General features: G+C 35.9%; 1 protein-coding gene and 1 pseudogene across 4 annotated transcripts in view; one reads left to right on the top strand and one right to left on the bottom strand.

Moving 5' to 3' along the window:
- The window catches only part of LOC126610855 (beta-amyrin synthase-like), a 59,143-nt gene extending 40,828 nt beyond the window's left edge, over positions 1–18,315 (bottom strand). For 2 of the 4 annotated variants that reach the window (XR_007618626.1, XM_050279003.1), the window contains exons 1-15: positions 18,074–18,315; positions 17,752–17,990; positions 15,951–16,136; positions 15,707–15,796; positions 15,282–15,479; positions 14,710–14,794; positions 14,420–14,586; positions 14,027–14,332; positions 13,773–13,892; positions 13,547–13,669; positions 13,382–13,480; positions 13,126–13,182; positions 12,810–13,000; positions 12,537–12,714; positions 12,333–12,432 (exon numbers count right to left, since the gene is read on the bottom strand). Coding sequence is in view for 3 of the 4 variants with exons in the window: in XM_050279003.1 (XP_050134960.1) it covers positions 12,333–12,432; positions 12,537–12,714; positions 12,810–13,000; positions 13,126–13,182; positions 13,382–13,480; positions 13,547–13,669; positions 13,773–13,892; positions 14,027–14,332; positions 14,420–14,586; positions 14,710–14,794; positions 15,282–15,479; positions 15,707–15,796; positions 15,951–16,136; positions 17,752–17,952 (2,101 nt within the window). In the remaining variant the exon portion in view is untranslated. Of the gene's footprint in view, positions 1–5,336; positions 5,421–11,450; positions 11,885–12,267; positions 12,433–12,536; positions 12,715–12,809; positions 13,001–13,125; positions 13,183–13,381; positions 13,481–13,546; positions 13,670–13,772; positions 13,893–14,026; positions 14,333–14,419; positions 14,587–14,709; positions 14,795–15,281; positions 15,480–15,706; positions 15,797–15,950; positions 16,137–17,751; positions 17,991–18,073 lie in introns of those variants that run through there. The other 2 variants (XM_050279004.1, XM_050279001.1) reach the window with 2 other exon arrangements.
- Positions 1,098–5,158, top strand: LOC126610383 (cycloartenol synthase-like; annotated as a pseudogene).
- Positions 18,316–22,101: the final 3,786 nt, after the last annotated feature.

The following is a 22,101-nucleotide window of genomic DNA, read 5'->3' as shown; positions in this document are numbered from 1 at the left end:
ATATTTTTACACTAAAAAGTTAATACTGGTATTATTCATTTTATCCTTTATTTTGTCCTTATCGTTAAAATTCATAGTTTTCAAGTTCTTTTCATTAATTTTTTTTTTATAGCTCTGCAATATCACTTCTAGAATCGAATTTTTGTATTAACTTCCTTTCTAAAAAAAATTCCCTTGCTTGCAATAATTTGCCTATAAGTAGTTGCCTGAATAGGTTTAAACTTTGTCTGAATACTTGTATTTGTCATTTCTTTTCAAATTATTAGCCTTATATGCAATTTACTTTCTTGTTAATTAACATTTGATGAACATCTAACCATCCTTTACTTCCCTGTCTTTCCTTTCTATCATTACTTGCATTACTTTTTGTCTTTCAATTTACTGTGCAGTTGCAAACTAAGATCCGATTAGTTTAGGATTGTCTCTTGGCATAAACACAAATAAAATACAAAATCCTTGGTGATATGGCATAGGAAAAAAACTTAACTACAGATTAAACCCCTCTAGGGCACAATCTTATGATAAAGAAGTTCAATTTATTTGTGACGCAAGCAAATGATCTAATATTTATTTTTTCAATATTGAAGAAGTTCCCGAATTTAAATCTCCTTCAAATACCGATTGTTTTAAGAAAAGTAACTTTCAACTAAAAAAGACAACTCTTATAGTGGGAAAAACCAAAAAGACAACTCTTGTAATTTTGAGTCGAGCTACTTCTTTATTTTTACGGTGAAAACTTATTTATTTTTAAGTATAATGAAATGAGTATACTTTTATATAAAACAAATATTTAACTATTTATTAGAAGAATAATGATTTTTCCGTAAATACACAATGATTGATGTGCTCAGATGGCCAACAAAAGGAAAGAAAGTAAAGAAAACTAATAAAAAAGATTTGAAAATTTTGAATTTTAACAATAAAGATAAAATAAATGATAAAGTAAATATTATCAAAATTGACATTTTAATGTAAAATATAATTTCCGAAAAAAATCTCAAAAATTGATGCGTTCTCAACTTCACGCGGATTTAGCGACGTATGCAAAGTACATACAATCTCATTGGCAGAGAGAGAGAGACAGAACAAAGTAAAAAATGTGGAAGCTGAAGGTAGAACTGTGCTCTATTTGACAATGCTGTTGAACAATCCGGTCATTGAGGAAGGAGCTTTATACAGTCCCCTATCATGAAGTTGATTGGAATAATGCTTGCAATCTACATGCAAAGGTTGGTAAGAAACATCTGCGTACTCTGCTTTTTCCAGCTCCCCTGCATAAAAGTCCCGTGCTTGTGAGTTTAATTATACATTTTTTTTACTTTTCATAGGGCTATTCACAGGTGAAATACATGATAGCTATTTGTAAAAGTACATTTTTTATTTAGGGATTTAGTCCGACGGATGTTTAATTGTTAGATTGCTTTCCTATAACTCTTCAAATACAATATAGCACAATTTCTGCATCTGTTTTACCGGATTTTAGTTGTACAGGTAATTATTGATGACAATTCATTTTGCATATGTTTTTAATTCTTACCTGGATGTTTTATACAACTTCTAGGAAGATCTATACCATCAGCACCCAATGGTACAAGATATCTTGTGGGGGTCTCTTCACTATGTTTATGAACCTGTTTTCACACGTTGGCCAGCAAAAGAATTGAGGGAGAGTGCTTGAAGACTGTAATGCAGCATATACATTATGAAGATGAAAATACTCGGTACTTATGCATAGGGCCTGTTAACAAGGTATGTATATGATCATCTGCCAATAGATCCATACATATATTGACAAGGTTGCCATTGGAATTGCTGAATTGACATGTTTCTTTGGTTTACAGATTCATTCAGTATGTAGTTGTGTGCTTCTTGATTGCCTATTTCTTAAATGATGTAGGTGTTAAATATGCTTTTTTGTTGGGCCGAGGATCCAAACTCAGAGGCATTCAAGTTGCATCTCCCGAGAATCCCTGATTATTTATGGATCGCTGAAGATGGCATGATGATGCAGGACAGTTATAGCATTAAATTGGCTGGAACTGATTTTAAGATTCTTCCCATCTCTTCCCGACTCCCTCTTTCTTACCTGAAGCAATCTCAATTTGGTCTGGCATCGCTAGAGTTTGTTACCAACTTACGACTTTGCTGACATGCTGCTAATTGTGATTTTTATCTAATGTTTTTTTTTTCCTTTTACCGCAGGGCTACAATGGAAGTCAAGCATGGGATACTTCTTTTGCCATTCAAGGGATCATATCAACTAACCTTGTTGAAAAGTATGGACCAACTTTAAGAAAAGCGCATCAGTATATCAAAGATTCCCAGGTTTTCGTGAGCAGAAAATTTTACTGTATCATTTAACAATTATGCTCATTATCCTTGCTTGACTGGTACTTTTGCTTTGAAGGTTTTAGAAGATTGTCCCGGAGATCTGAACTTTTGGTATCGTCACATTTCAAAAGGTGCTTGGCCATTCTCAACCGCCGATCATGGATGGCCTATCTCTGACTGCACAGCAGAAGTGCTGAAGGTAGTTTGCACACTCAGGATTTCACATACAGACATTCTTTTTATTACAAATTTAATATTTACTTCTTTGTGCAGGCTGCCTTATTACTATCAAAACTTCCAGCAGAAACAGTTGGGGACTCATTAGATATAAAGCATTTTTATGATGCTGTAAATGTTACCCTTTCCTTACAGGTAAATCACTGGGGAGTTGAATCTTACCGGACATAATGTGTCAACCTGTATTCTCTTTATAATTTATATTTTCAAAAGAACCCTCCTTGTCAATATGTCACGATTCTTATCAGCAGCTCAGCTCAAGTCTTAATTTGTTGACAGAATATTTACATATTCCTGCATTTTGGTTTTATGAGTATTTAACTATTCCCCATTCTTGAAGTACTGCAGAATGACGATGGTGGTTTTGCAACTTATGAACTAACTAGATCATACCAGTGGTTGGAGGTAAGTATCATTTATATGCTGCCTAGCCTGCTCATGTTTTTTACCATCATCTAATATGAATCCATAATGCATATGCTTAACTCTATCCTATTTTCAGCTAATCAACCCTGCCGAAACTTTTGGTGACGTTGTTATTGATTATCCGTAAGATTTCTGTACACTTTATTTTGAATTTATCCTATATCATGGAAAATGCCTGAAGTCATCTTGACTGGAACGGGGATGCAGATATGTTGAATGCACCTCAGCGGCAATTCAAGCACTTGCATTGTTCAAAAAATTATGTCCTGCGCATAGGAGTGAAGAAATAGAAAACTGTATTGCTCGTGCTGCAAAGTTCATTGAAACGATACAAGCAACGGACGGATCTTGGTTTGTATCCGAATTCAATTAGAAATACGTGCATACATATACAGGGCATTTCATTCGTGTTTGGATGTATGATGGCTGAATGGTTTTGGTTGTATTGACTTCGATGTGTAGTCCAAGTGATCCACGAAGTCAATGCAATCCCGCTAGCAATGGTCTTTGGCATCCACGACTTGCACAATTGAGAACTCATGCATGCATACACATTTATTGCATGATGCTCTCTTGTCAGACAGTCAGACATGTAAATCACAGTCAAGTTTAAAACACTGCATATTCGAACATCATTCCATCTTGCCAACAATCTTTATCAACAGTCGAACGACATAACATGTTAGACTGTTTGGTAGGACAGAATCTCTCACCTCTTTCTTCCTCTCTAATGTTTGACAATTTAGAAACATAGTGATCTTGAAAGTAGTCGCACCAATTTACACAGAGATTTTTGATAGGTATGGTTCCTGGGGAGTATGCTTTCACCTATGCTGGGTGGTTTGGAATAAAAGGGTTGGTTGCTGCGGGAAGGACATAGGAAGACTGCTCTAGCATTTGTAAAGCATGCGACTTTTTGTTATCCAAAGAGCTTCCTTCAGGTGGATGGGGAGAAAGCTATCTATCATGTCAGAACAAGGTTTAATGATTCCTCAAATTTGAAATATACTTTCTTTGTCTTTCATACCCACGGAGCTTGCTTCATTCCTTCAGTCAATTGCTGGTTTCACTCGCATACTCATTTGGCAAGATGTATGATCTACGTTACACATGCATCACTCTAATGCCGACTGTTTATATGTCAGGTGTACACAAATCTCAAGGACAATAGGCGACATATAGTTCATACTGCATGGGCTATGTTGGCCCTCATTGGTGCCGGGCAGGTACATTTGGATATCAAATTCATCTCTTCTCCTTCCCATACGATTTATCAAATATATCCTTCGAGTTCTTCATCCACTTATTGAACTGGCTGCTGGCTGCTGCATAATGAATCAATGGTTTGCAGCTAAACATAGTTTTTGGAACGTTTTACGAATAACTGTATGAACTTCCACATGTTGCTGACTTTAATACCTGTATTTTCTTCTCATGTTTGCCTCTTTGAAAGGCTAAGAGAGACCCAACTCCGTTGCATCGGGCAGCTAGGGTACTAATCAATTCTCAAATGGAAAATGGAGATTTCCCTCAAAAGGTAATCTAGCAACTTTTTCCTCAATTTTTCACATAAAGTTTACATGGTTTTTCTGTCGCCATAGAAATCTATTCTGTTTGGTTTGATTATAGACATGTTAACTGCCATTTTCAACACATCTAGCCAATGTAGAAGAAAACTGTACAGAGAGAAATGCAGGTGTAAAGACCTTTATAAAACAAAAAGATATATCGTGAATCCTTGATAACCCCATGTGAATTCGAAACTGCATAGCTAATTTTCAACCTATTTGTAACTAGCACTACCAGTAATGTTTTCATTCCCCATACAGGAGATCACTGGTGTTTTCAACAAGAACTGTATGATCAGCTATTCAGCCTACCGAAACATTTTTCCCGTTTGGGCCCTCGGAGAATATCCTTGCCAGGTATTGGACACCCTCTGAATGATTGTTTATTGTTCAAAGCTTAGTCCTCCGGATAATGAACTGATGTTTATAAACCTGTATGAGAGCTTCAACTCAGCTCAAAACCATGTAATTCTATTGGTAACATACTGCATAATCTTTATGTTTATTAATTCAAAATTGTCTTTGATCTATTCAGAGATAAAAAGAACACTGGAAACAGAATAAATAGTAACAGAATGAGAAAATTTAGCTCAGTAGGGATAAACGCAAAGCTTTTCTTTCTTTAATTATTCGTAGATACATCGATGTAAACATCCGTGCATGAAGCAACACCGTTGAAGATAGAAATGACCAGAAGACATGAAAAGTAGTAAAAGTACATTTCAACCGGCGATTTGTTTAGGCTTTGGAAGGCAATGGAACCCTCCGGCGGTATTATGCAAGAGCCCAGAGCGGGTAGATATTTCGATAATTTGGATAATGTAGGATGCAGTTCGTGCTGAAGGCTCCAGTGATTTCCTGCAGTATAATTCAGTGATTGATTACAAATGTATTCATATTCCAACATGGAATGTTATTATGCATTTGATCTTTTTCATCATAAGTCTTGCAATGCAAGTTAGGTCTGCACGGTGAAGAGGCTCGGGATCTCTTTATGCCTGCTCAGCATGATCAGACCCATCATAGCCCACGCAGTGTGCACTAAATTTGATTGGTTTCATTCAAGAGGAACGTATTCCTGTACCACTCACCACCGAGACAGATTCTAAGAATTTCGCTAACCTAACAAGGTTTTAATAAGGCACCTCTCTTGGGCTGGTCATATGCTAATGCGAGCATTAATCACAGCTTGATTACTTCAAGTGTCGACTTTGTATTACTGACCTTTTTCTCCTTGACTTTGTGCCTTGTCCCGCATTGGGTTTACCATTGTCAGGTTTTTGTGAGCTTATGTTTTCTTACATGCATTCCTAACATAGATTTGCGTGTGTATTGCCTATACTGATCAAAGACTTCAACAATCATCCGTGAAGACTTGATGGAGAGTGTAGTAGCAACTCAAGGGAGAGTGTAGTAGCAACAATTTTTCTCTCGTGCATTACCCACATGCGACTGGGTTGCACATCAGCTTGTGAAAAACGCACTGCAAGAAGATTATCAATGAACTATTCAATCAGTACAAAGACATTAGAAATGCAGTAGAAAAAGCTGAACAAAGGACTTGGTGTCATTTAAAAATTCTCTCAAATGTATTGCATCTAATCATTTGAAGCCCCTCCATGTTCTTTATGTAGTACATTCATAACAACTGTGGCCTAAATTCCTAAGAAAGCACCTTGAGCAACATCTCTCACAATATATTCGCCCTATAATACTGTAATTGTAGTCATCTACTAAGAAAATAAATTTTTTATTTTTTATTTTTTATTTTATATGTTTTCAGTTTGAACAAGAAGTATAATTTCATTGATTCCAAATAGCTAAATTTTACTTCCCCATCTGATTGATACACTTTTTGTATAATACATAATTTCAACAATTGGCTTTTATGCTTAATATTTTATGCCGCATGCAAGAGCTGCACAATACAGAAAAAACCTAATTAGGCTATGGAAGGCAATGGTATTAGATTCTGCAATTTAGGTGGTTTGTGATGGTTTTACTGCAAAATATTCAACAAGAAATTGAAATGAAGAAAGTTGCAGGGAACAATGGAGAGGGATAAAGGTAGAAGATGATGGTGCTGTTACACCAATTCCTTAAGTCTCGGTGAAGCATTACAAGCATGTAAGGTGGAAGAGGCCATAGACTGGACCTCCAGTACCGGACAAACAGAATTGATCATATGCAATGCACTGGATCACTTAAGTGACTCATCCAATATAACAGACTGTGAGCTTCTTATAATCCTGACCATCCATTTACAAACACTTAAACTAAAATACAAAATTAAGCTTTTCAAATGAATCAAAAACATTCTTTTCTTCATGAAGATGGCTGCAAATGTCTGCCATTTGTACAAGAACTTGTCCTTTGGTAGGGCCTCTGTACGAATGTCTGCCATTTGTTCCTCAGTTTTGTAGCATACCAACTCAATTTCATTTTGTTGGATTGCCTCTTTGATGAAGTGAAACTTTCTGTGAACGTGCCTTGTCTTTTGGTGAAAGACAGGGTTCTTGGCAATGGCAATTGCTGATATATTGTCACACAGCAATAGAGTAGGCTTAATTTGTTCTTCACCAAAATCCTCCAATACAAATCTCAGCCATTTAGCTTGTGATGTTGCCTCTGCACCACTAACATATTTTGCCTCTACATTTTAAAGTGCAACAGTATTCTGCTTAATTGAAGCCCAAGAAAACACACCTAAACTGAGGTTGAATGCATATCCAGAGGTACCCCTCACAAGATCTTCATTACCATCCCAATCACTTTCACAATGGCCTATTAGTAAAGTTGATTTCCCTTTGATATACTCAATTCCATGATCCACACTTCCTTAAATGTATCTTAGCTCTCTTTTGGTTGTTCCCATATGTTTCTTTGTGGGATTATGCATGAATCTAGACAACAGACTTGCAGCAAACATAATATTTGGCCTTATGGCAATCAAATACAACATACTTCTAACAAGATTTTTGTATTCAGATTCATTTGCTGGTTCAGTGCCATCATTTTTGCTCAATCTATCATTCACTGCAAGTGGTGTTCCCACTAATTTACAATCCTTCAAGCCAAACTTCTCAAGTAGTTTCAATGCATATTTCTTTTGATGAATGAAAATGAATTTCTCAGTTTGAACAACTCCCATGCCCAATAAATGATGCAACAATCCAAAGTTTGTCATCTCATAATGGTTTATCTTAACATTTTCAAATTTCTAAAGCATTAATGGACAACTTCCAATGTAGACAATGTCATCAATATAAAGAGATACAATGATGATACCTGAGGTTCCATTCTTTTGATATAAAATGTAGCTTCACTAGGACTCTCGGAAAGCGATCATTGATAAAATGGGCATCTACCTCATCTTACCATGCTTTAAGTGCTTGCTTCAATCCATGAAAAGCCTTGTTTAGCTTATATACTTTGTCTTCCTCAGTTTTAATCACAAAAACCAATGATTATCCCACATACACTTCCTCTTTAAGTACTCCATTTAAGAATGCAGACTTCACATCAAGTTGATAGAGACTCCAACACTTATGAGTTGCTGAGGCAATCAAGGTTTTAATTGTGTCAAGCCTTGCCACATGGGCAAAGGTTTTATTGAAATCCACTCTAAGCTTCTATGAATATCCCTTGGCTACCAATCTTGCTTTGTTCTTCTATAGAGTACCATCAAGGTTGAGTTTTGTCTTGTAGACTCATTTCACATCAATAATAGGTTTATCTCATGGTCCATTCACCAAATCCCAAGTGTAGTTCTTCTCAATCATGTCAATTTCAACTTGTATAACTTTTTTCCATGAATCATCTTGTGCAGCTTCCTCATAGTTGTCTGGTTCAATAATGCATACATTGTAGTGTGCACGTACATCAATCAAATTCCTCCACTTTTGTGGAGTGAAGTCATAACTTTGTGATAACTCCACATCTCTCTGTGAGCTGGCACCATATGCATCTTGAATATCCTTACTTTGTTCAGTAATAGGAGTCGAAACTTGAGTATCATCAACTTCGGTAGTACCTTCAATATGTTTACTAGTTGTCCCTTCCTCCTCAGCAAGGATTGGAACACTAACATCTCCCTCAGAGTTTTCACTCCAATTCCAGCAGCTATCTTCATCAAATACAATTTCTTGAGAGTATGATCTTCTTTGAGAGAGGCTCATGTAGTTTGTACCCTTTCTCACTAGTAAAATAGTTAACAAAAATGCATTTATGATTGTTGCTCTCTAGCTTGTGTCTCGAGTTACAGGGTATGTGAACATAGCATAGTGAGCCAAAAATGTTGAGATGTGCAATTCCTAGTTTCCTTCCATTGTAGGCTTCCAATGGAGTCATCTTATCAAAAGCCTTAGTAGGGCTTCTGTTCAACAAATAGAGAGCAATATGTGATGCTTTAACCAAAATTGATATGGCATGCTCTTCTCATGTAGCATTGCCTTGGCCATCTCCACAACAGTTCTATTTTTCCTCTCAGCAACACCATTTAGTTGTGGAGTATAAAACATGATCAATCAATTGCCTTTGCACTTTAGTGGAATTGCATAATTCAACAAATACATTGGACATGAATTCACCACCTTTGTCACTTCTAAGCCATTTCACCTTATAACCACTTTGTAGCTCGGTCATAGCTTTAAATTCCTTGAAGCATTCAAATGCTCTTGACTTGTGTCTCAAGAAATAAACCCATTCTTATGCAGCCATCTGCATTGGACCACAAATGTTTGTGAGTACCAATTCCAGGGGTAATTTTGTTCTCTAATTAGCCATTCTTGGAAACTCATCTCTGTGCTGTTTGCCAAGCATGCATCCTTCAAATACTGCCATTGATTCTTCTAGTGAAAGTAATCCATGAACCATGTCTTGTTCTACAAGTAAAGTGAGACTTCTTCCATTCAAGGGACTAAATCTCTTGTGCCAAACCTGTGAGCAATGTGAGACACTTATATTCAATAGCATGGAGTTTGCAAGTACCATAGTAATGGAAAGCATCTGTTACCTGTTATTTGCTTCTAACCACCAGATTGTCTATGCTCCATCCATCAAATACATTAACCACACATCCTCCAAACAGCAAATAATACCCACATGTTCCATCATTTGTCCCACATTTAGAAGATTTTTCTCTAATCCGGGCAACAATATCACATCTTGAATGTGTTTTCTTTCTAGCTTGATTTCAATTACAAGGAGTCCCCTTACTAGCAACATTGACAATTTCACCAGTTGCCATTTTCACTCAAGCAGTGAGGTTCTTCTTCACATCAACCAAAAACTTCTCATTTCCTGTCATATTATTACTACACCCATTGTCAATGTATCATGTGTTGTTAACTTTCACCTATGTGACTGCATTACATGCATAGAAAAGAGTTCCAAGTTCATCCACTTGATTTGCATAATTTTCCTTCTGCACAATTTTTTGTTTCCATTGCAGTTTCTAGCTTCGTGACCAAACTTGCCACATCTAGTACACTTAGGCTTTCCTTCAAACCAACATTTATCATAATGAAGCTTATCACAATGCTTACAGGCATTCATGTTATACTCTTGTCCTGCAATTTGTTTTGGTACAAAAAGTGTCTTATTTTCCCATTTATTCCCCTTATTTTTCCAATTCTTTATTGTCCTTTGATTGCCAGAAAAACCACTAGTTTAGGGAATTTTGACCCTACATTCAAACTAGCAAAAGCTCTCTCAGTGGAGCTCTCAGCATTCCTATCCTACCGTTGCTCAAAATCCTTCAAGGATGCAACAACTTCTTGCTCTTTTAGCGTATCCAGATCCTTAGAATGCTCAATCACATAACATATAGAATCACAGGACCTAGGCAAGCTAATAAGCAATTTTTGTACTACTCTTTCTCTATATAACTCTTCACCATAACTCTTCATTTGATTAATGATATCAAACAAACGAGTAAGATACACATAAAGGGATTCATCATCTCTCATTCTAGTGTATTTCAAAATCTCTACGTAATCCTTGTAATTTCACACTCCTAACCTGGTTATCACCTCTGAATTCTTGCAGTAATATTTCCGAAGCTCCCCTTGATGTTTCTTCATTTGAGATTGTGGGAAAGATTTGATCAGAGGCAACTCCTTGAATCAATCCAAGGGCCTTGGCATCCTTCATCAGCACCTCAGCTAGAGTGCTTGATTCCTCCTCCTTCTTTGCATCAGTGGCTCTTTTAGCCAGATCCTTCTTCGATTCAGGAACTTCACACCCTTTCTCAATGAGATCCCAAGGTCCATGAGATTGAGAATGGTGTTCAGTTTGATTCTCCAGAGTTCGTAGTTTTCACCATTGAAAACTGTTGTACTAAGTTCAGAACTAGTTGATCCAGCCATGTTAGACTTGGGTTTGACGGATTTCAGTGTTTATAAAGCTCAGTATTGCAGAGATGAAGCTCAATGTGAGCTTGATTCTACAAGCACAGATTTACTCCCAGATGAAAGTTAAATCAAACTTAGGCTCTGAGACCATATTAGATTCTGTAATTTGGGTGGTTTATGATGGTTTTACTGCAATAACATTCAACAAGAACTTGAAATGAAGAAGTTGCAGAGAACAATGGAGAGGGAGAGAAGTAGAAGATGATGGTGCTATTACACCAATTCCTTAATTCTCGGTAAAGCATTACGAGCATGTAAGGTGTGAGAGGCCATAGGCTTATAGCCGTTGGACCTCCGCTACCGAACAAACAGAACTGATCATGTGCAATGCACATGGATTACTTAGTGACTCATCCAACATGACAGATGGCACACATGAAACCTATGAGCTTATTATAATCCATTTGCAAACAAATCTCGAAACTCAAACTCATCTAACGATGATAAATAGAGTAGTGAGTATAACCAAACTAAATGATGGTGAGCAAAAATACTCCCTAAACTGAAATACAAAGCTTTCAAATAATCAAAACACACAGAACTGATCATGTGCAATGCACATGGATTACTTAGTGACTCATCCAACATGACAGATGGCACACATGAAACCTATGAGCTTATTATAATCCATTTGCAAACAAATCTCGAAACTCAAACTCATCTAACGGTGATAAATAGAGTAGTAAGCATAACCAAACTAAATAGTGGTGAGCAAAAATACTCCCTAAACTGAAATACGAAGCTTTCAAATGAATCAAAACACTCTTTTCTTCATGAACATGGCTGCAAAGCTTAGACATCAACGAACGGAACCCGCCTGCGGTATTCTGCAAGTGCCCACATGGGAAAGATATTTCTATAAGCTGGATAATGTAGCATGCAGTTCTTCAAGAATACTCCAGTGATTTCCTGCCATATATAATTAGTGGTTAGAAGTGTTGGATTTTTGGATCGCCAGGCTCATCCCACTCTAACGACACCGATACTGTCCCCAACTTAACCACTTGCCCAATCCGTCAGGTGTGAGGTTTTACCACAAAAAGCCTCGACATTAGTTAGAGTAGGGTAATCCTATTTAAACCCATTGGGTTTCTTTGAACCCACCGATGTGGGACTTCAACAAGAAGTTATACAACGTTTCAAGTAAAAATTTGAGCATACGTATAAACAACACAACATGATATGCTATTTTGTGTTTCATATTTGTACTCGTCAAGCTTGCAATGCAAGTAATACTAAGGCAATTTTTTTTGTTTTAATTATGGTTGGAACTAATGTGGTAAGCAAGATACCTGCTGAGGAAAATCACCATTTTCCATCTGAGAATTGATTATCAACTTTGCTGCACGATGAAGAGGTGTGGGGTCTCTTTCCGCCTGCCCTGCATGAATCAAACCCATCATAGCCCAAGCTGTGTGTACTAAATTTGATCGGTTTCCTTCAAGAGGAACGTACTCCTGTATCACCCGCCATAGAGTGAAATACTTTAGTCCAAGACAATGAGATTAATTAAGAAATACTTGCAGCTAGCTTCAATCATAATCCACCTCTCGTATTTTACCTTTTTTGGACATGAAAGGTAGCTCTCTCCCCAACCACCATTCTCTTTCTGGATTGCGAGTAGAAAACTAACAGCTTTGCGCATGGCTGCACAATTGTTGAAGGTCTTACCAGCAGCAGTTAGCCCTCCAAGAGCAAACCAGGTACCATATGTGAAGCAAACTCCCCAATTCCCGTACCTGTGCAAACGTTTCTTCACTGAGTTCTTTTTCTTCTCTAGTTTTTAATGAAAGAAAATTATATAATCAAATTTTGATTTAATCATATGATATACCATGAACCATCTGCCATTTGTACATTTTCAAGGTACAGTGCAGCAGCGGTAATAAATTGATCAATCTCTTCCTTCCTATGGCCAGGGTATAACTTCTTAAACAAAACTAAAGCCTGGATTGCAGATGAAGTGCACTCAACGTGTTCATGCTCAATCACAATGTCCTCAAAGAATTCTGTGGGATTCAACATCTGAGGGGAAAAAAAGGACAATATCCTAGTAAGTATATACTAAATAATAATGATTTGAAAAAATTTAGTTCGTTACGCATCTGGCTAAGTTCGACAACATGACTCCGATTCTTTAAAATTCTTACTTCTAACCATTCTGCTGCTCCTGCTGGTTCCCAGGCTGCTAAGCCACCATTCTTACTCTACAATGAGAAATACAGTGAGATTTGTAATGACTAGAGAGACCTAATAGACCATGCACTGAAGAAAAAATGTATTGAAATGTTAAAAGTTTTCAAAACTTTTAAAGTAAGGCAGCCATGCATTAGATCCAAATTTGATTACGGCAACAAAATGCAACTCAAACTCATATCTATGACTGTCAGAAATAATTGTTGTCACCTGTAGGGAAATTAGGACATTGACAGCATCGTATAACTGCTCAGGCTCCATTTTTTCACCAACTATCTCTGGTGGCATCATCGATAAAAGCAGGCAACACTGTAGATGGGGTTATGGTGAGAAAAATTGAGATAACATTTTAGACAACTAAGTTGAATTTGTTACCTTTAAACCCTCTGCAGTGCAATCAGAAACTTGCCATCCATGGTCTTGATCAGAGAAAGTCCATGATCCTTTGGAAATGTGGCGGTACATGCTTTTGAAGTCACCCGACGGATTGTCCTTGACCTTAACAATTTCAATCCAAAACAGTCACTAGTTAGAACAAAATAATGGATGCACATTTACATTTTACAAATATGAAAGTTGAATTGACTATATATAAACGAACCTGAGATTTCTTGACGAAGTCATGTCCTCTAGCGAGCGTGGGTGCAATTTCATCGGTTAGATTGGAAGCAAGCAAAGCTTGAATGGCAAGACCAGTATCCCACTGTTGACTGCCAAAACTCTGCATGTATCAATAAAATGTATCAATTTATAATGTTTTCCAATGATTTAGAAGAGTGAACTTTTGAAACAGAAAAAAAAGGATCAAGAACAATTCATCGTATCATATACTGTATTAACAAAATGTGTACTAACTTGCATCTTCATCCCATCCTCAGCAACCCATAAATAATCTGGTATCCTGGCAAGATGCTTTTTAAAATAATCACCATTTGGATCTTCCGCCCAACAAGCTAGCATGCATAACACCTTTTGCACACATCCAAGGGTAATGTATCTGCTGTTTTCATCTTCATAATGAACATGCTCCATTGTTACTTCAAGAGCCCTTTTCCTGATCAGCTTGTTAAACGGCCAGCGAGTAAGAAGAGGCTCTGTACATACGTACAGACTATCCCATAGAAAGTCCTGTATCCAAGGATGAGGGTAGTAGATGTCCACCTGCGATCAAATTGTTACTGCAATCAGTTTATTTACCAAAACAAGAAAACATGAACTAATTAGCTAACTTAATCAAGTTAAACTCACTTTAGCGCAGTGATGACGCACTCCCTTCCAATTAATTTCGTCATAAGGTTGAGCATAGAGTTCTTCCCTTAATTGTAGTATGAGAGGTGTTATTGGACCAACAAATCTTATGCCATATAAATATGACATAGGCTTGTAAACAGTCCTACAAAAGCACCAAATTTTTCCTGCATTTGCATGATGTAGAAGAGATTAAAAAAGAAGACTATAGGTAGAGAGAGACTAATTAAATCAATCAACATGTGAAAGATTGAATTATTTGTACTTGTGGTGTCCGGAATTGTGCTAACCTGGATACATAGGAAGAAAGGAAGGCAGAATCCAAAACTCTGGGGGCATTGGGTTGCTTCCGGACCACTCAAACACACCAAGTATCTACAAGAATCAATTAAGCAAGATTAATTAGAAAGGGAAATGCTTTTACATAGTTGCAGTCTCAAACAGCACCAGTACTAAATTGAAGCAACTAGTCGCGTTTTATTTTCGATAAAAAGAAAGTATTGTTACATTGATGAAGTAAAAGCAATTTAGACACACAATGCCAAATATGACTCCATCATTCTTCAATATTTGACTTAATCTATTGTTAATAGGGGCCCACCACTACTAAAGAGTGTATCAACAATAATGTTAGTTTTGTGTGTCTTAACTAACATTATTTAGAATTAAGAGTGATACATTTTTATACGTTGTCGATATTGCTCCATTATCGATAGCAAATAATCTCATGTAATTTAGCTATATATGGCATAGATAAAGTATCAATATGTTGTTGACGATTTGCGTAGTGATAGTGCTATTTAAGAACAGTTAACTGAAGCCTAATAAAAGCAATTAGTCTTAGTGTTGCACATAGGCATACCGAAAGCCAAGTTTTACCCCAAGAGGGGATGTGGGTAACACTCCCATGATCAAGAATCCACTTTCTAGCTCTTGCACAAGCATTGTCTTGGCCACCATCAGGGCCTTCTCCAAGAATACGCATACAAATGTAGTTGAGAGCTGTGCAGAACATGGTGCTGTGTCCTTCAATGTGTAATCCCCAACCACCATCTTGGTTCTGAAATACCCGAAAAAGTAATGCGTATTTATTCAGTTTTTTTTTTTTTTTTATATATACGAGCGGGACTTCGGATGTAGAAGTGAAAACTCTTGGGCAACTTCACTGCAACCCTTGTTAGTAGTTTAACACAAATAAGCACATTTTGAAAATTAAAATTTGATGCAATTTGTGTGAACAAAGACCAATACACACACACACACACACACATATATATATTTATGTACCTGATGATAGTATATGTAACGCAAAATTTCTTTGCGGTGTTCTTCAAGGAATACAGTAGTAAGATGTCCCGTAATGTAAGTGCACATGACCTGCAAATTTTGAGTAGGAAATTGGAAAGTAATTAGTAACCTCCTAAAATTTGAACTTTGGTAAAAACTCGACAATATATGTGCTATATATTTTTAAGCCCTAAAACGGGAACATGAGATTCAATTAACATGATAGTAAATAGTAAATGCTCACCAAAGGAGGAAGGAAAAACAACGGGCCGGCATTTTCAGCTGGCCAATGGCCATCACTAGCTTGCAAGGCTGAAAAGAAGTGGACAGACCTTCTCAATGCAGCGGTGGCCTTTTCGTATGTGATTTCCTCTCCATCCTCAACTATCACTGGGGGAATTGTCTGTTTGAAGTTCTTCTCTCTTAGGAACTGTCGGTTAGTGAACAAAAAATTGAGAGCGATACTAATGAGAGGATTAAAGTTATGATGACGTTATTATTACTAATTAAATGTTATTAAACCCTAAAATTTTAATGGTGTTGCCCATCATATAGGAAATGAAAACTTGTAAGTACCAGAAACAAGACAAACAAGAAGTAGATGTTTGTTTGTTTGTTTGTTTGGTGATTTGTTCTTTTTACAACTTGATGTGCACCTGCCGAACAAGGCTCCTTTCTTTTCCCCAACTAGGAATAAGATCGAGAGAAGCCCAAAAGCCCCCAACCAAGAACGGGTATATTTATATTAAGGGGTGGGGAATAAATCGGTATCAAACTCGACATTACAAGATTCGAACATAAGTACATCAAGAGGAATATTATTAAACCCTAGTACCAAGAACGGTATATTCATCTTGAGAATGTTACTTGTTACCAAAACTGTTGATCATGTTCAATGAACACAGCTTACAACTTTCATCGTATTGTGCTCTTCTACATATGGTTGACTGAACAATCTCTAAATTTAAATTGATTTTTTTTCTTTTTTTGCAAACAAAATCTTTAGATGACGTGAAAAAGTAAAATAATGTCTCGGATTATGCAAGTATGATACGATACGTTAATAATAAGTGGTGGATAAGTAGGTGCACCTATAGAGTGGGCACATGTATTGTTTCTAATTAAAAACTACATGGGTGGAACCAAGATAACTAGAACTGGCATTTAGTAGAAACATGATCAAATAAGTATCATAGGTTCATATTGGTGGGAAATGTATTCTTGTCAAATCAGTGGCGGAGCCAGGATTTCATGTGAGGAGGGGCCTTTCACAAATGCAAAAAAATATGATGAATAACAGTTACAAAACTACTAATCAAAACACTATAATAACACGTGCATCTATAATATTTTATATTTTCAATAATCATAATTGTCTCTCAAGAATTTTCATATTTTGAAATTGTTGCATGATAACAACATGATAACGTTGTTATCTATATTGTTAAATTTAATAAGAAGAATTAATCAAAAGGTCCAAACTCTTAACACTTAAGTAAGATGTAAGATAGACGAGAAACAATAAAAAAAAATATAGAAAGTAAGATAGATTTTACAAATAGTATTGTTTTTGTTGAATTAATTTGAATTTTATATAAAAATAGATATGAAATTTCAAGAAATGAGAAGAATAATAGCTTTTTAGTCTTGGACTCTTGCTCTTGGGTTGACTGTGAAAGAAAGACCAAAGAAGTTTTTTGTTTTAATTAAAAGTGAACGGGTTTAATGTTTTTTTTTATCAAAATGTTAAAGGTTATTGATTTTATGTCCAATAAATAAATATTAAATTAGTGTTGGGATGGAATCAAATATGGGAGTTGGAATTTTAAATAGGAGATAATTTATAATGTGTTTTGTATTATTGACTAATAGGAGAAGGGTTGTAAAGAAGAATAATGAAATATGTTTACAGAGGAAGGCTTGCAAAAAAAATGTGAGGATAGGCTATTCTCTTCTTCCCTCCGCCCCTGTGTCAAATTGTGGCTTTTATTTGCAGTAAACTAATTGACAACATTATAAGTTTGGACGAACTAATTAAAGTATACCTGCATTCGCCATAGGAGGTCACTATTGGGCTTAACCTGATAGCGATTATTGTAGAAATGAAGACGAGCTTCTTCCACCTCAGCTCGCTCCTCGGTAGTTCCTGCTTCAGGGTCAAACTCAAATATCTGCCTACCCACGAAGTTGTTTGTGCTGTAGATGTATGGATCATTGCCACCATCTGCGACCTTAAGCTTCCACATTTTTCAATATTCTTTATTTCTTTCTTCTTATCAAGCACCTGTTACATGCAAGCAATTTATAAGTCACAATGTATCTTTATAGAAAGTGTAACTCGCACACTCATTTTTACTTCCTACATACCTTGTTAATTTTTAGTTAATGATATTCTTCAATTCATTTGATCTGACGGTCGAAAATTAAGAAGAGTGTGTGGTAAGCAAAAATGAGTGTGGATAGCACTACCCTATTTATATCATCACTTTGAGAGAGAGAGAGAGAGAGAGAGAGAGAGAGAGAGAGAGAGAGAGAGAGAGAGAGAGAGAGCTGTATATAGAAACGTAACTATGCTTTCAATGGGCGAATGTATAAGTGAACTTCCTTTCTATATATATAGATAGAAACTTAATTGTTTTCTTAATGTGATCACCTTCCTTTGGATATATATAGATAGAAAGTTAACTGTTTCCTTAAATGTTTTGTTATTAAGAAGTTATTGTGTGGAAAGTAAGTTTATTTTGATTGCAATAAAATAAATTAATTAATTGAGATTGTTTTCTTAAATCTTACGCATCCATAATAATAATTTTTATGAATATTATTATAAATTTGATATGTACGATCAAATTCGGTTATCATTCTAAAATCATATGATAGTATACTAATGCTAAGTATAATCATTTTTTAATACAAGTATAAACAAAATTTTATCAAGGAAAGAGATTAAAAAGACAACAAACAAAGAGTATCAAATATTGATTTTAATTTACTGAAAATGTCAAATAAATTGTTAGGTGCCTTTAAGGCCAAGTTGTTTGGACTGAAAACATTTGTTAGGCACGTTCTAGCCCAACCCACTGAACTTTAACTGATGACTTAGTGGGTATTTAATTATGTTATAGGTGAACAGTATGCGGTCCAGGCTTTTAAAAGTACTTTATGATGTAGCAATGTCGACGTCAAAGATACCCTTTTTCACATTGAAAGAAGGTAATTCAGTTGATTTTTTGGTAAATCTTAGTTTACTACCCTCATGTTTCGTGATTTTCAACATTTAGTACATCAAATTTATTTTTATTAGAATCATACTTAAAATGTAAATTTTGGGATAGTCTTATATATCCGTTAGTCAAACTGTTAAATCTCCAATTAACTGATGACGTGACGCTCATGGAACAATGATTGGATGTCACATGTCATTAAAGAGTCGATGTGGAAATTAAAAATTCAAAAAAAAAATATTCAAAAAAAAAAAAAAAAAAAACACCTTCGTCTTTCCCGAATCCCACCCGTGCCCCCATCACCCACCCCTTTCCTTTTCTCCAATTCTCTCAATCTCTGATTCGTCCTGTGAGCTCGATTCCTGAGGAGGAAGACGATGGCGGCGTACAGATGGAAGTACTTCGAGGAGAACGAAGACCGTCCCGAAAAACCTCGAAGCTATGGCGTCACAGAAATGAGAGGCCCCCATTACTCCCTCTTGAGCCAAAACGTCCTCCTGATACTTCCCAAATTTTCATCTTTCTTTTCCCTTGGATTCATTTCATCATCATTTTTTGCTTTTGGGTTTTTCACAAAATGTTGTTCTGCTATGTAAATTTCAAAATTTTGTCTTGCCCCCATTCAAAATTTCAAAGTTTTGCTTTTCTTTCCAGATTTTAGGACTTCGGTTTTTGAATTTGTGGAAAAGTTGATGTGGGTTTTATCATAATTTGTTGTAACTACCACCCCCAACACTCTTCCTCTCGCACCAGAGCCGGCCTTGAGATTTCAAGGGCATGTAAGAAAGTGAATTGGAAGCCCTAAAAAGTACAAAGAATTTAATTTATTTTTATTTTTTTGTTCAAAAAAATAATTTTGGTTTTCAATTGAGCTTTTATAAATTCTAATAGCATAAACAAATTTAACAAATTAACAAGTGGAAATGTAGCGTATTGTTTTTTCTTAAATATCTAGAGGGTTAGAGTTTGAATTTTTATGTTATTGTGTGGAATTTTTATATTATTTTATGGAAACATATGCATTTAATAAAAATAAACTGAAAAAAAAATGATGAAGATGAGTTTCAAACCCATCCTCTAGGCCGATGTAAAGAAGCAATAATAACACTTACGCCAAGACTCATGTTTGTAATATTCTACACATACAACTATATATAGGCATATGTATGCAAAATTGAAAAATCGGGGGCCCTATGCTGTGACACCACTTGCACACCCTCAGGGCCGGCCCTGACCTTAGGTTGTTCATGGTGTGACTTACCCGAACTTCCCTTCACCTTAGTAAAAAATATATCGTTGCACTAAAAAAACAAAAAACATCTAATGTATGAGTCTTTGTTGTGTCACGTATACGCATTAGCACTCAACTTAGATGAAAATGACAAAAATGATTAATAAACAAAAGTCAATGATCAAAGTTCAGTTTGATAAAGAGGTTACAAATTCAATGTTGGAGCATTTATCATCACATTTACAACGATTGTTCAACTCTCAACCTCCCATCGTTTGATTTAAATAAAAATAAGTGCTAAAAAGACTCATGAGTTCAAGTCTTAGGTCATGTTTGGTTACTATGATTAGTGAGATTAGAAAATATGGGTGAGGACATTCAATTTGATAGGATAACATTCATAATGCCATTATATTTGCTTCTTGCGAAAGAAAACCCTGGTTTTTTTTCTCCATAAAATATTGAAAAAACTATCAATGTAAGAGAAGAAGCGATTGGAGTACAATACTGGTGATAATGAAGATGGTTGGGCATAAAAGTTGATCAAATGTAATATTAATTTTCTTATAAAAAGTATAAACACCAATGGATGTGCTAAATGACATTAATTATCTTTCTGTTTACTTAACAGGATGATAGAAGCAAGGGATCCAACAACATTTAGAAAAAGGGGAAGGACAAGAAAACCGGATCACCTAATCCTCTAGTTGACTTGATTTCTAATTGAAGTTTTGGATTCTGGACTTTCAAAGGAAAATTCATAGTTTTATCGAGATTATATGTGTCAGTAAACATGTACAAGTTAAAATTTTGAACCCATATTTTAGTAAGCGCAAATTAAACAACAATAACAAAGCCTAATTCTACAAAGGGGAAATTTCATTCAGAATTCATTATCATAAGGATACGACGTAAGAACGAAGTGCCGGTTGTCAATTGCTCGACACTCTCTCCCTCCTTCTTTATCCGAACTTAGGACCAATAATGTAAGATAAACTTACACAGAAGGAGTTCTAAAAATTAATATCCAAAGTGGTCATGTGATCGACTGCATCAACTTGTGTGTAGAATTTGAGAAGATACTTAAATTGTAAATAAAAAGGACATTAGGATCAAAGCTGGCCCTGAGATTTCAGGGCCATGTGCGAAAGTGAATTGGAGGCCCTAAAAAGTACTAAGAATTTAATTTTTTATTTTTTTTGTTCAAAAAAATCATTTTAGTTTTTAATTGAGCTTCTATAAATTCTAATAGCACACACAAATTTAACAAATCAACAAGTGGAAAGGTGACGTATTGTTTTTTCTTAACTATTTAAAGGGTCAGGGTTTGAGTTTTTATATTATTTTGTGGAAGCATATGCATTTAATATAAATAAACTGAAAAAAATGATGAAGATGAGTTTCAAACCCATCCCCTAGGCCGATGTAAAGAAGCAATAATAACACTTGTGCTAAGACTTAGGCTTTTAATATTTTACACATCCAGCTATATATATATATGCATATGTATGCAAAATTGAAAAATCGGGGGCCCTGTGCAGTGACACCACTTGCACACCCTCAGGGTCAGCCCTGTACCACTCCTACTCGGACTCCCGCAACTCCTCCCCTCGCTCCCGCAACTCGTTCTGTCTCCCCATTCCAAAAGTGGCCCAATTTTCAGCAAAATCCAAAAGGTTCAAACTTCAACAGTACCTGGCTGCAAGATTGGTGATGTAAACAACAGAGGAGTGTTCTCCTAAAAGATATGAACCGTGGCAAGCTCATCGAACTGCAGCTTCCTCGGCGGAATGACGACGAAAGCAGAGGCCGGATCAGTTGAATATCAAAGTGCGCAACGAAAAAAACTACAAAATAATAAGAATATTATTAAACTAACTCAGATGCCGAAACGGCTACAAAACCCTAAGAGACTACATTGTGAATGACTTATTCTCAAA

This window comes from Malus sylvestris, chromosome 17, assembly GCF_916048215.2.
Source record: "Malus sylvestris chromosome 17, drMalSylv7.2, whole genome shotgun sequence".
NCBI classification, from domain to species: Eukaryota; Viridiplantae; Streptophyta; class Magnoliopsida; order Rosales; family Rosaceae; genus Malus; species Malus sylvestris.
Note: the sequence above shows the minus strand (reverse complement) of the source record. Positions and strands in the feature narration are given on the sequence as shown.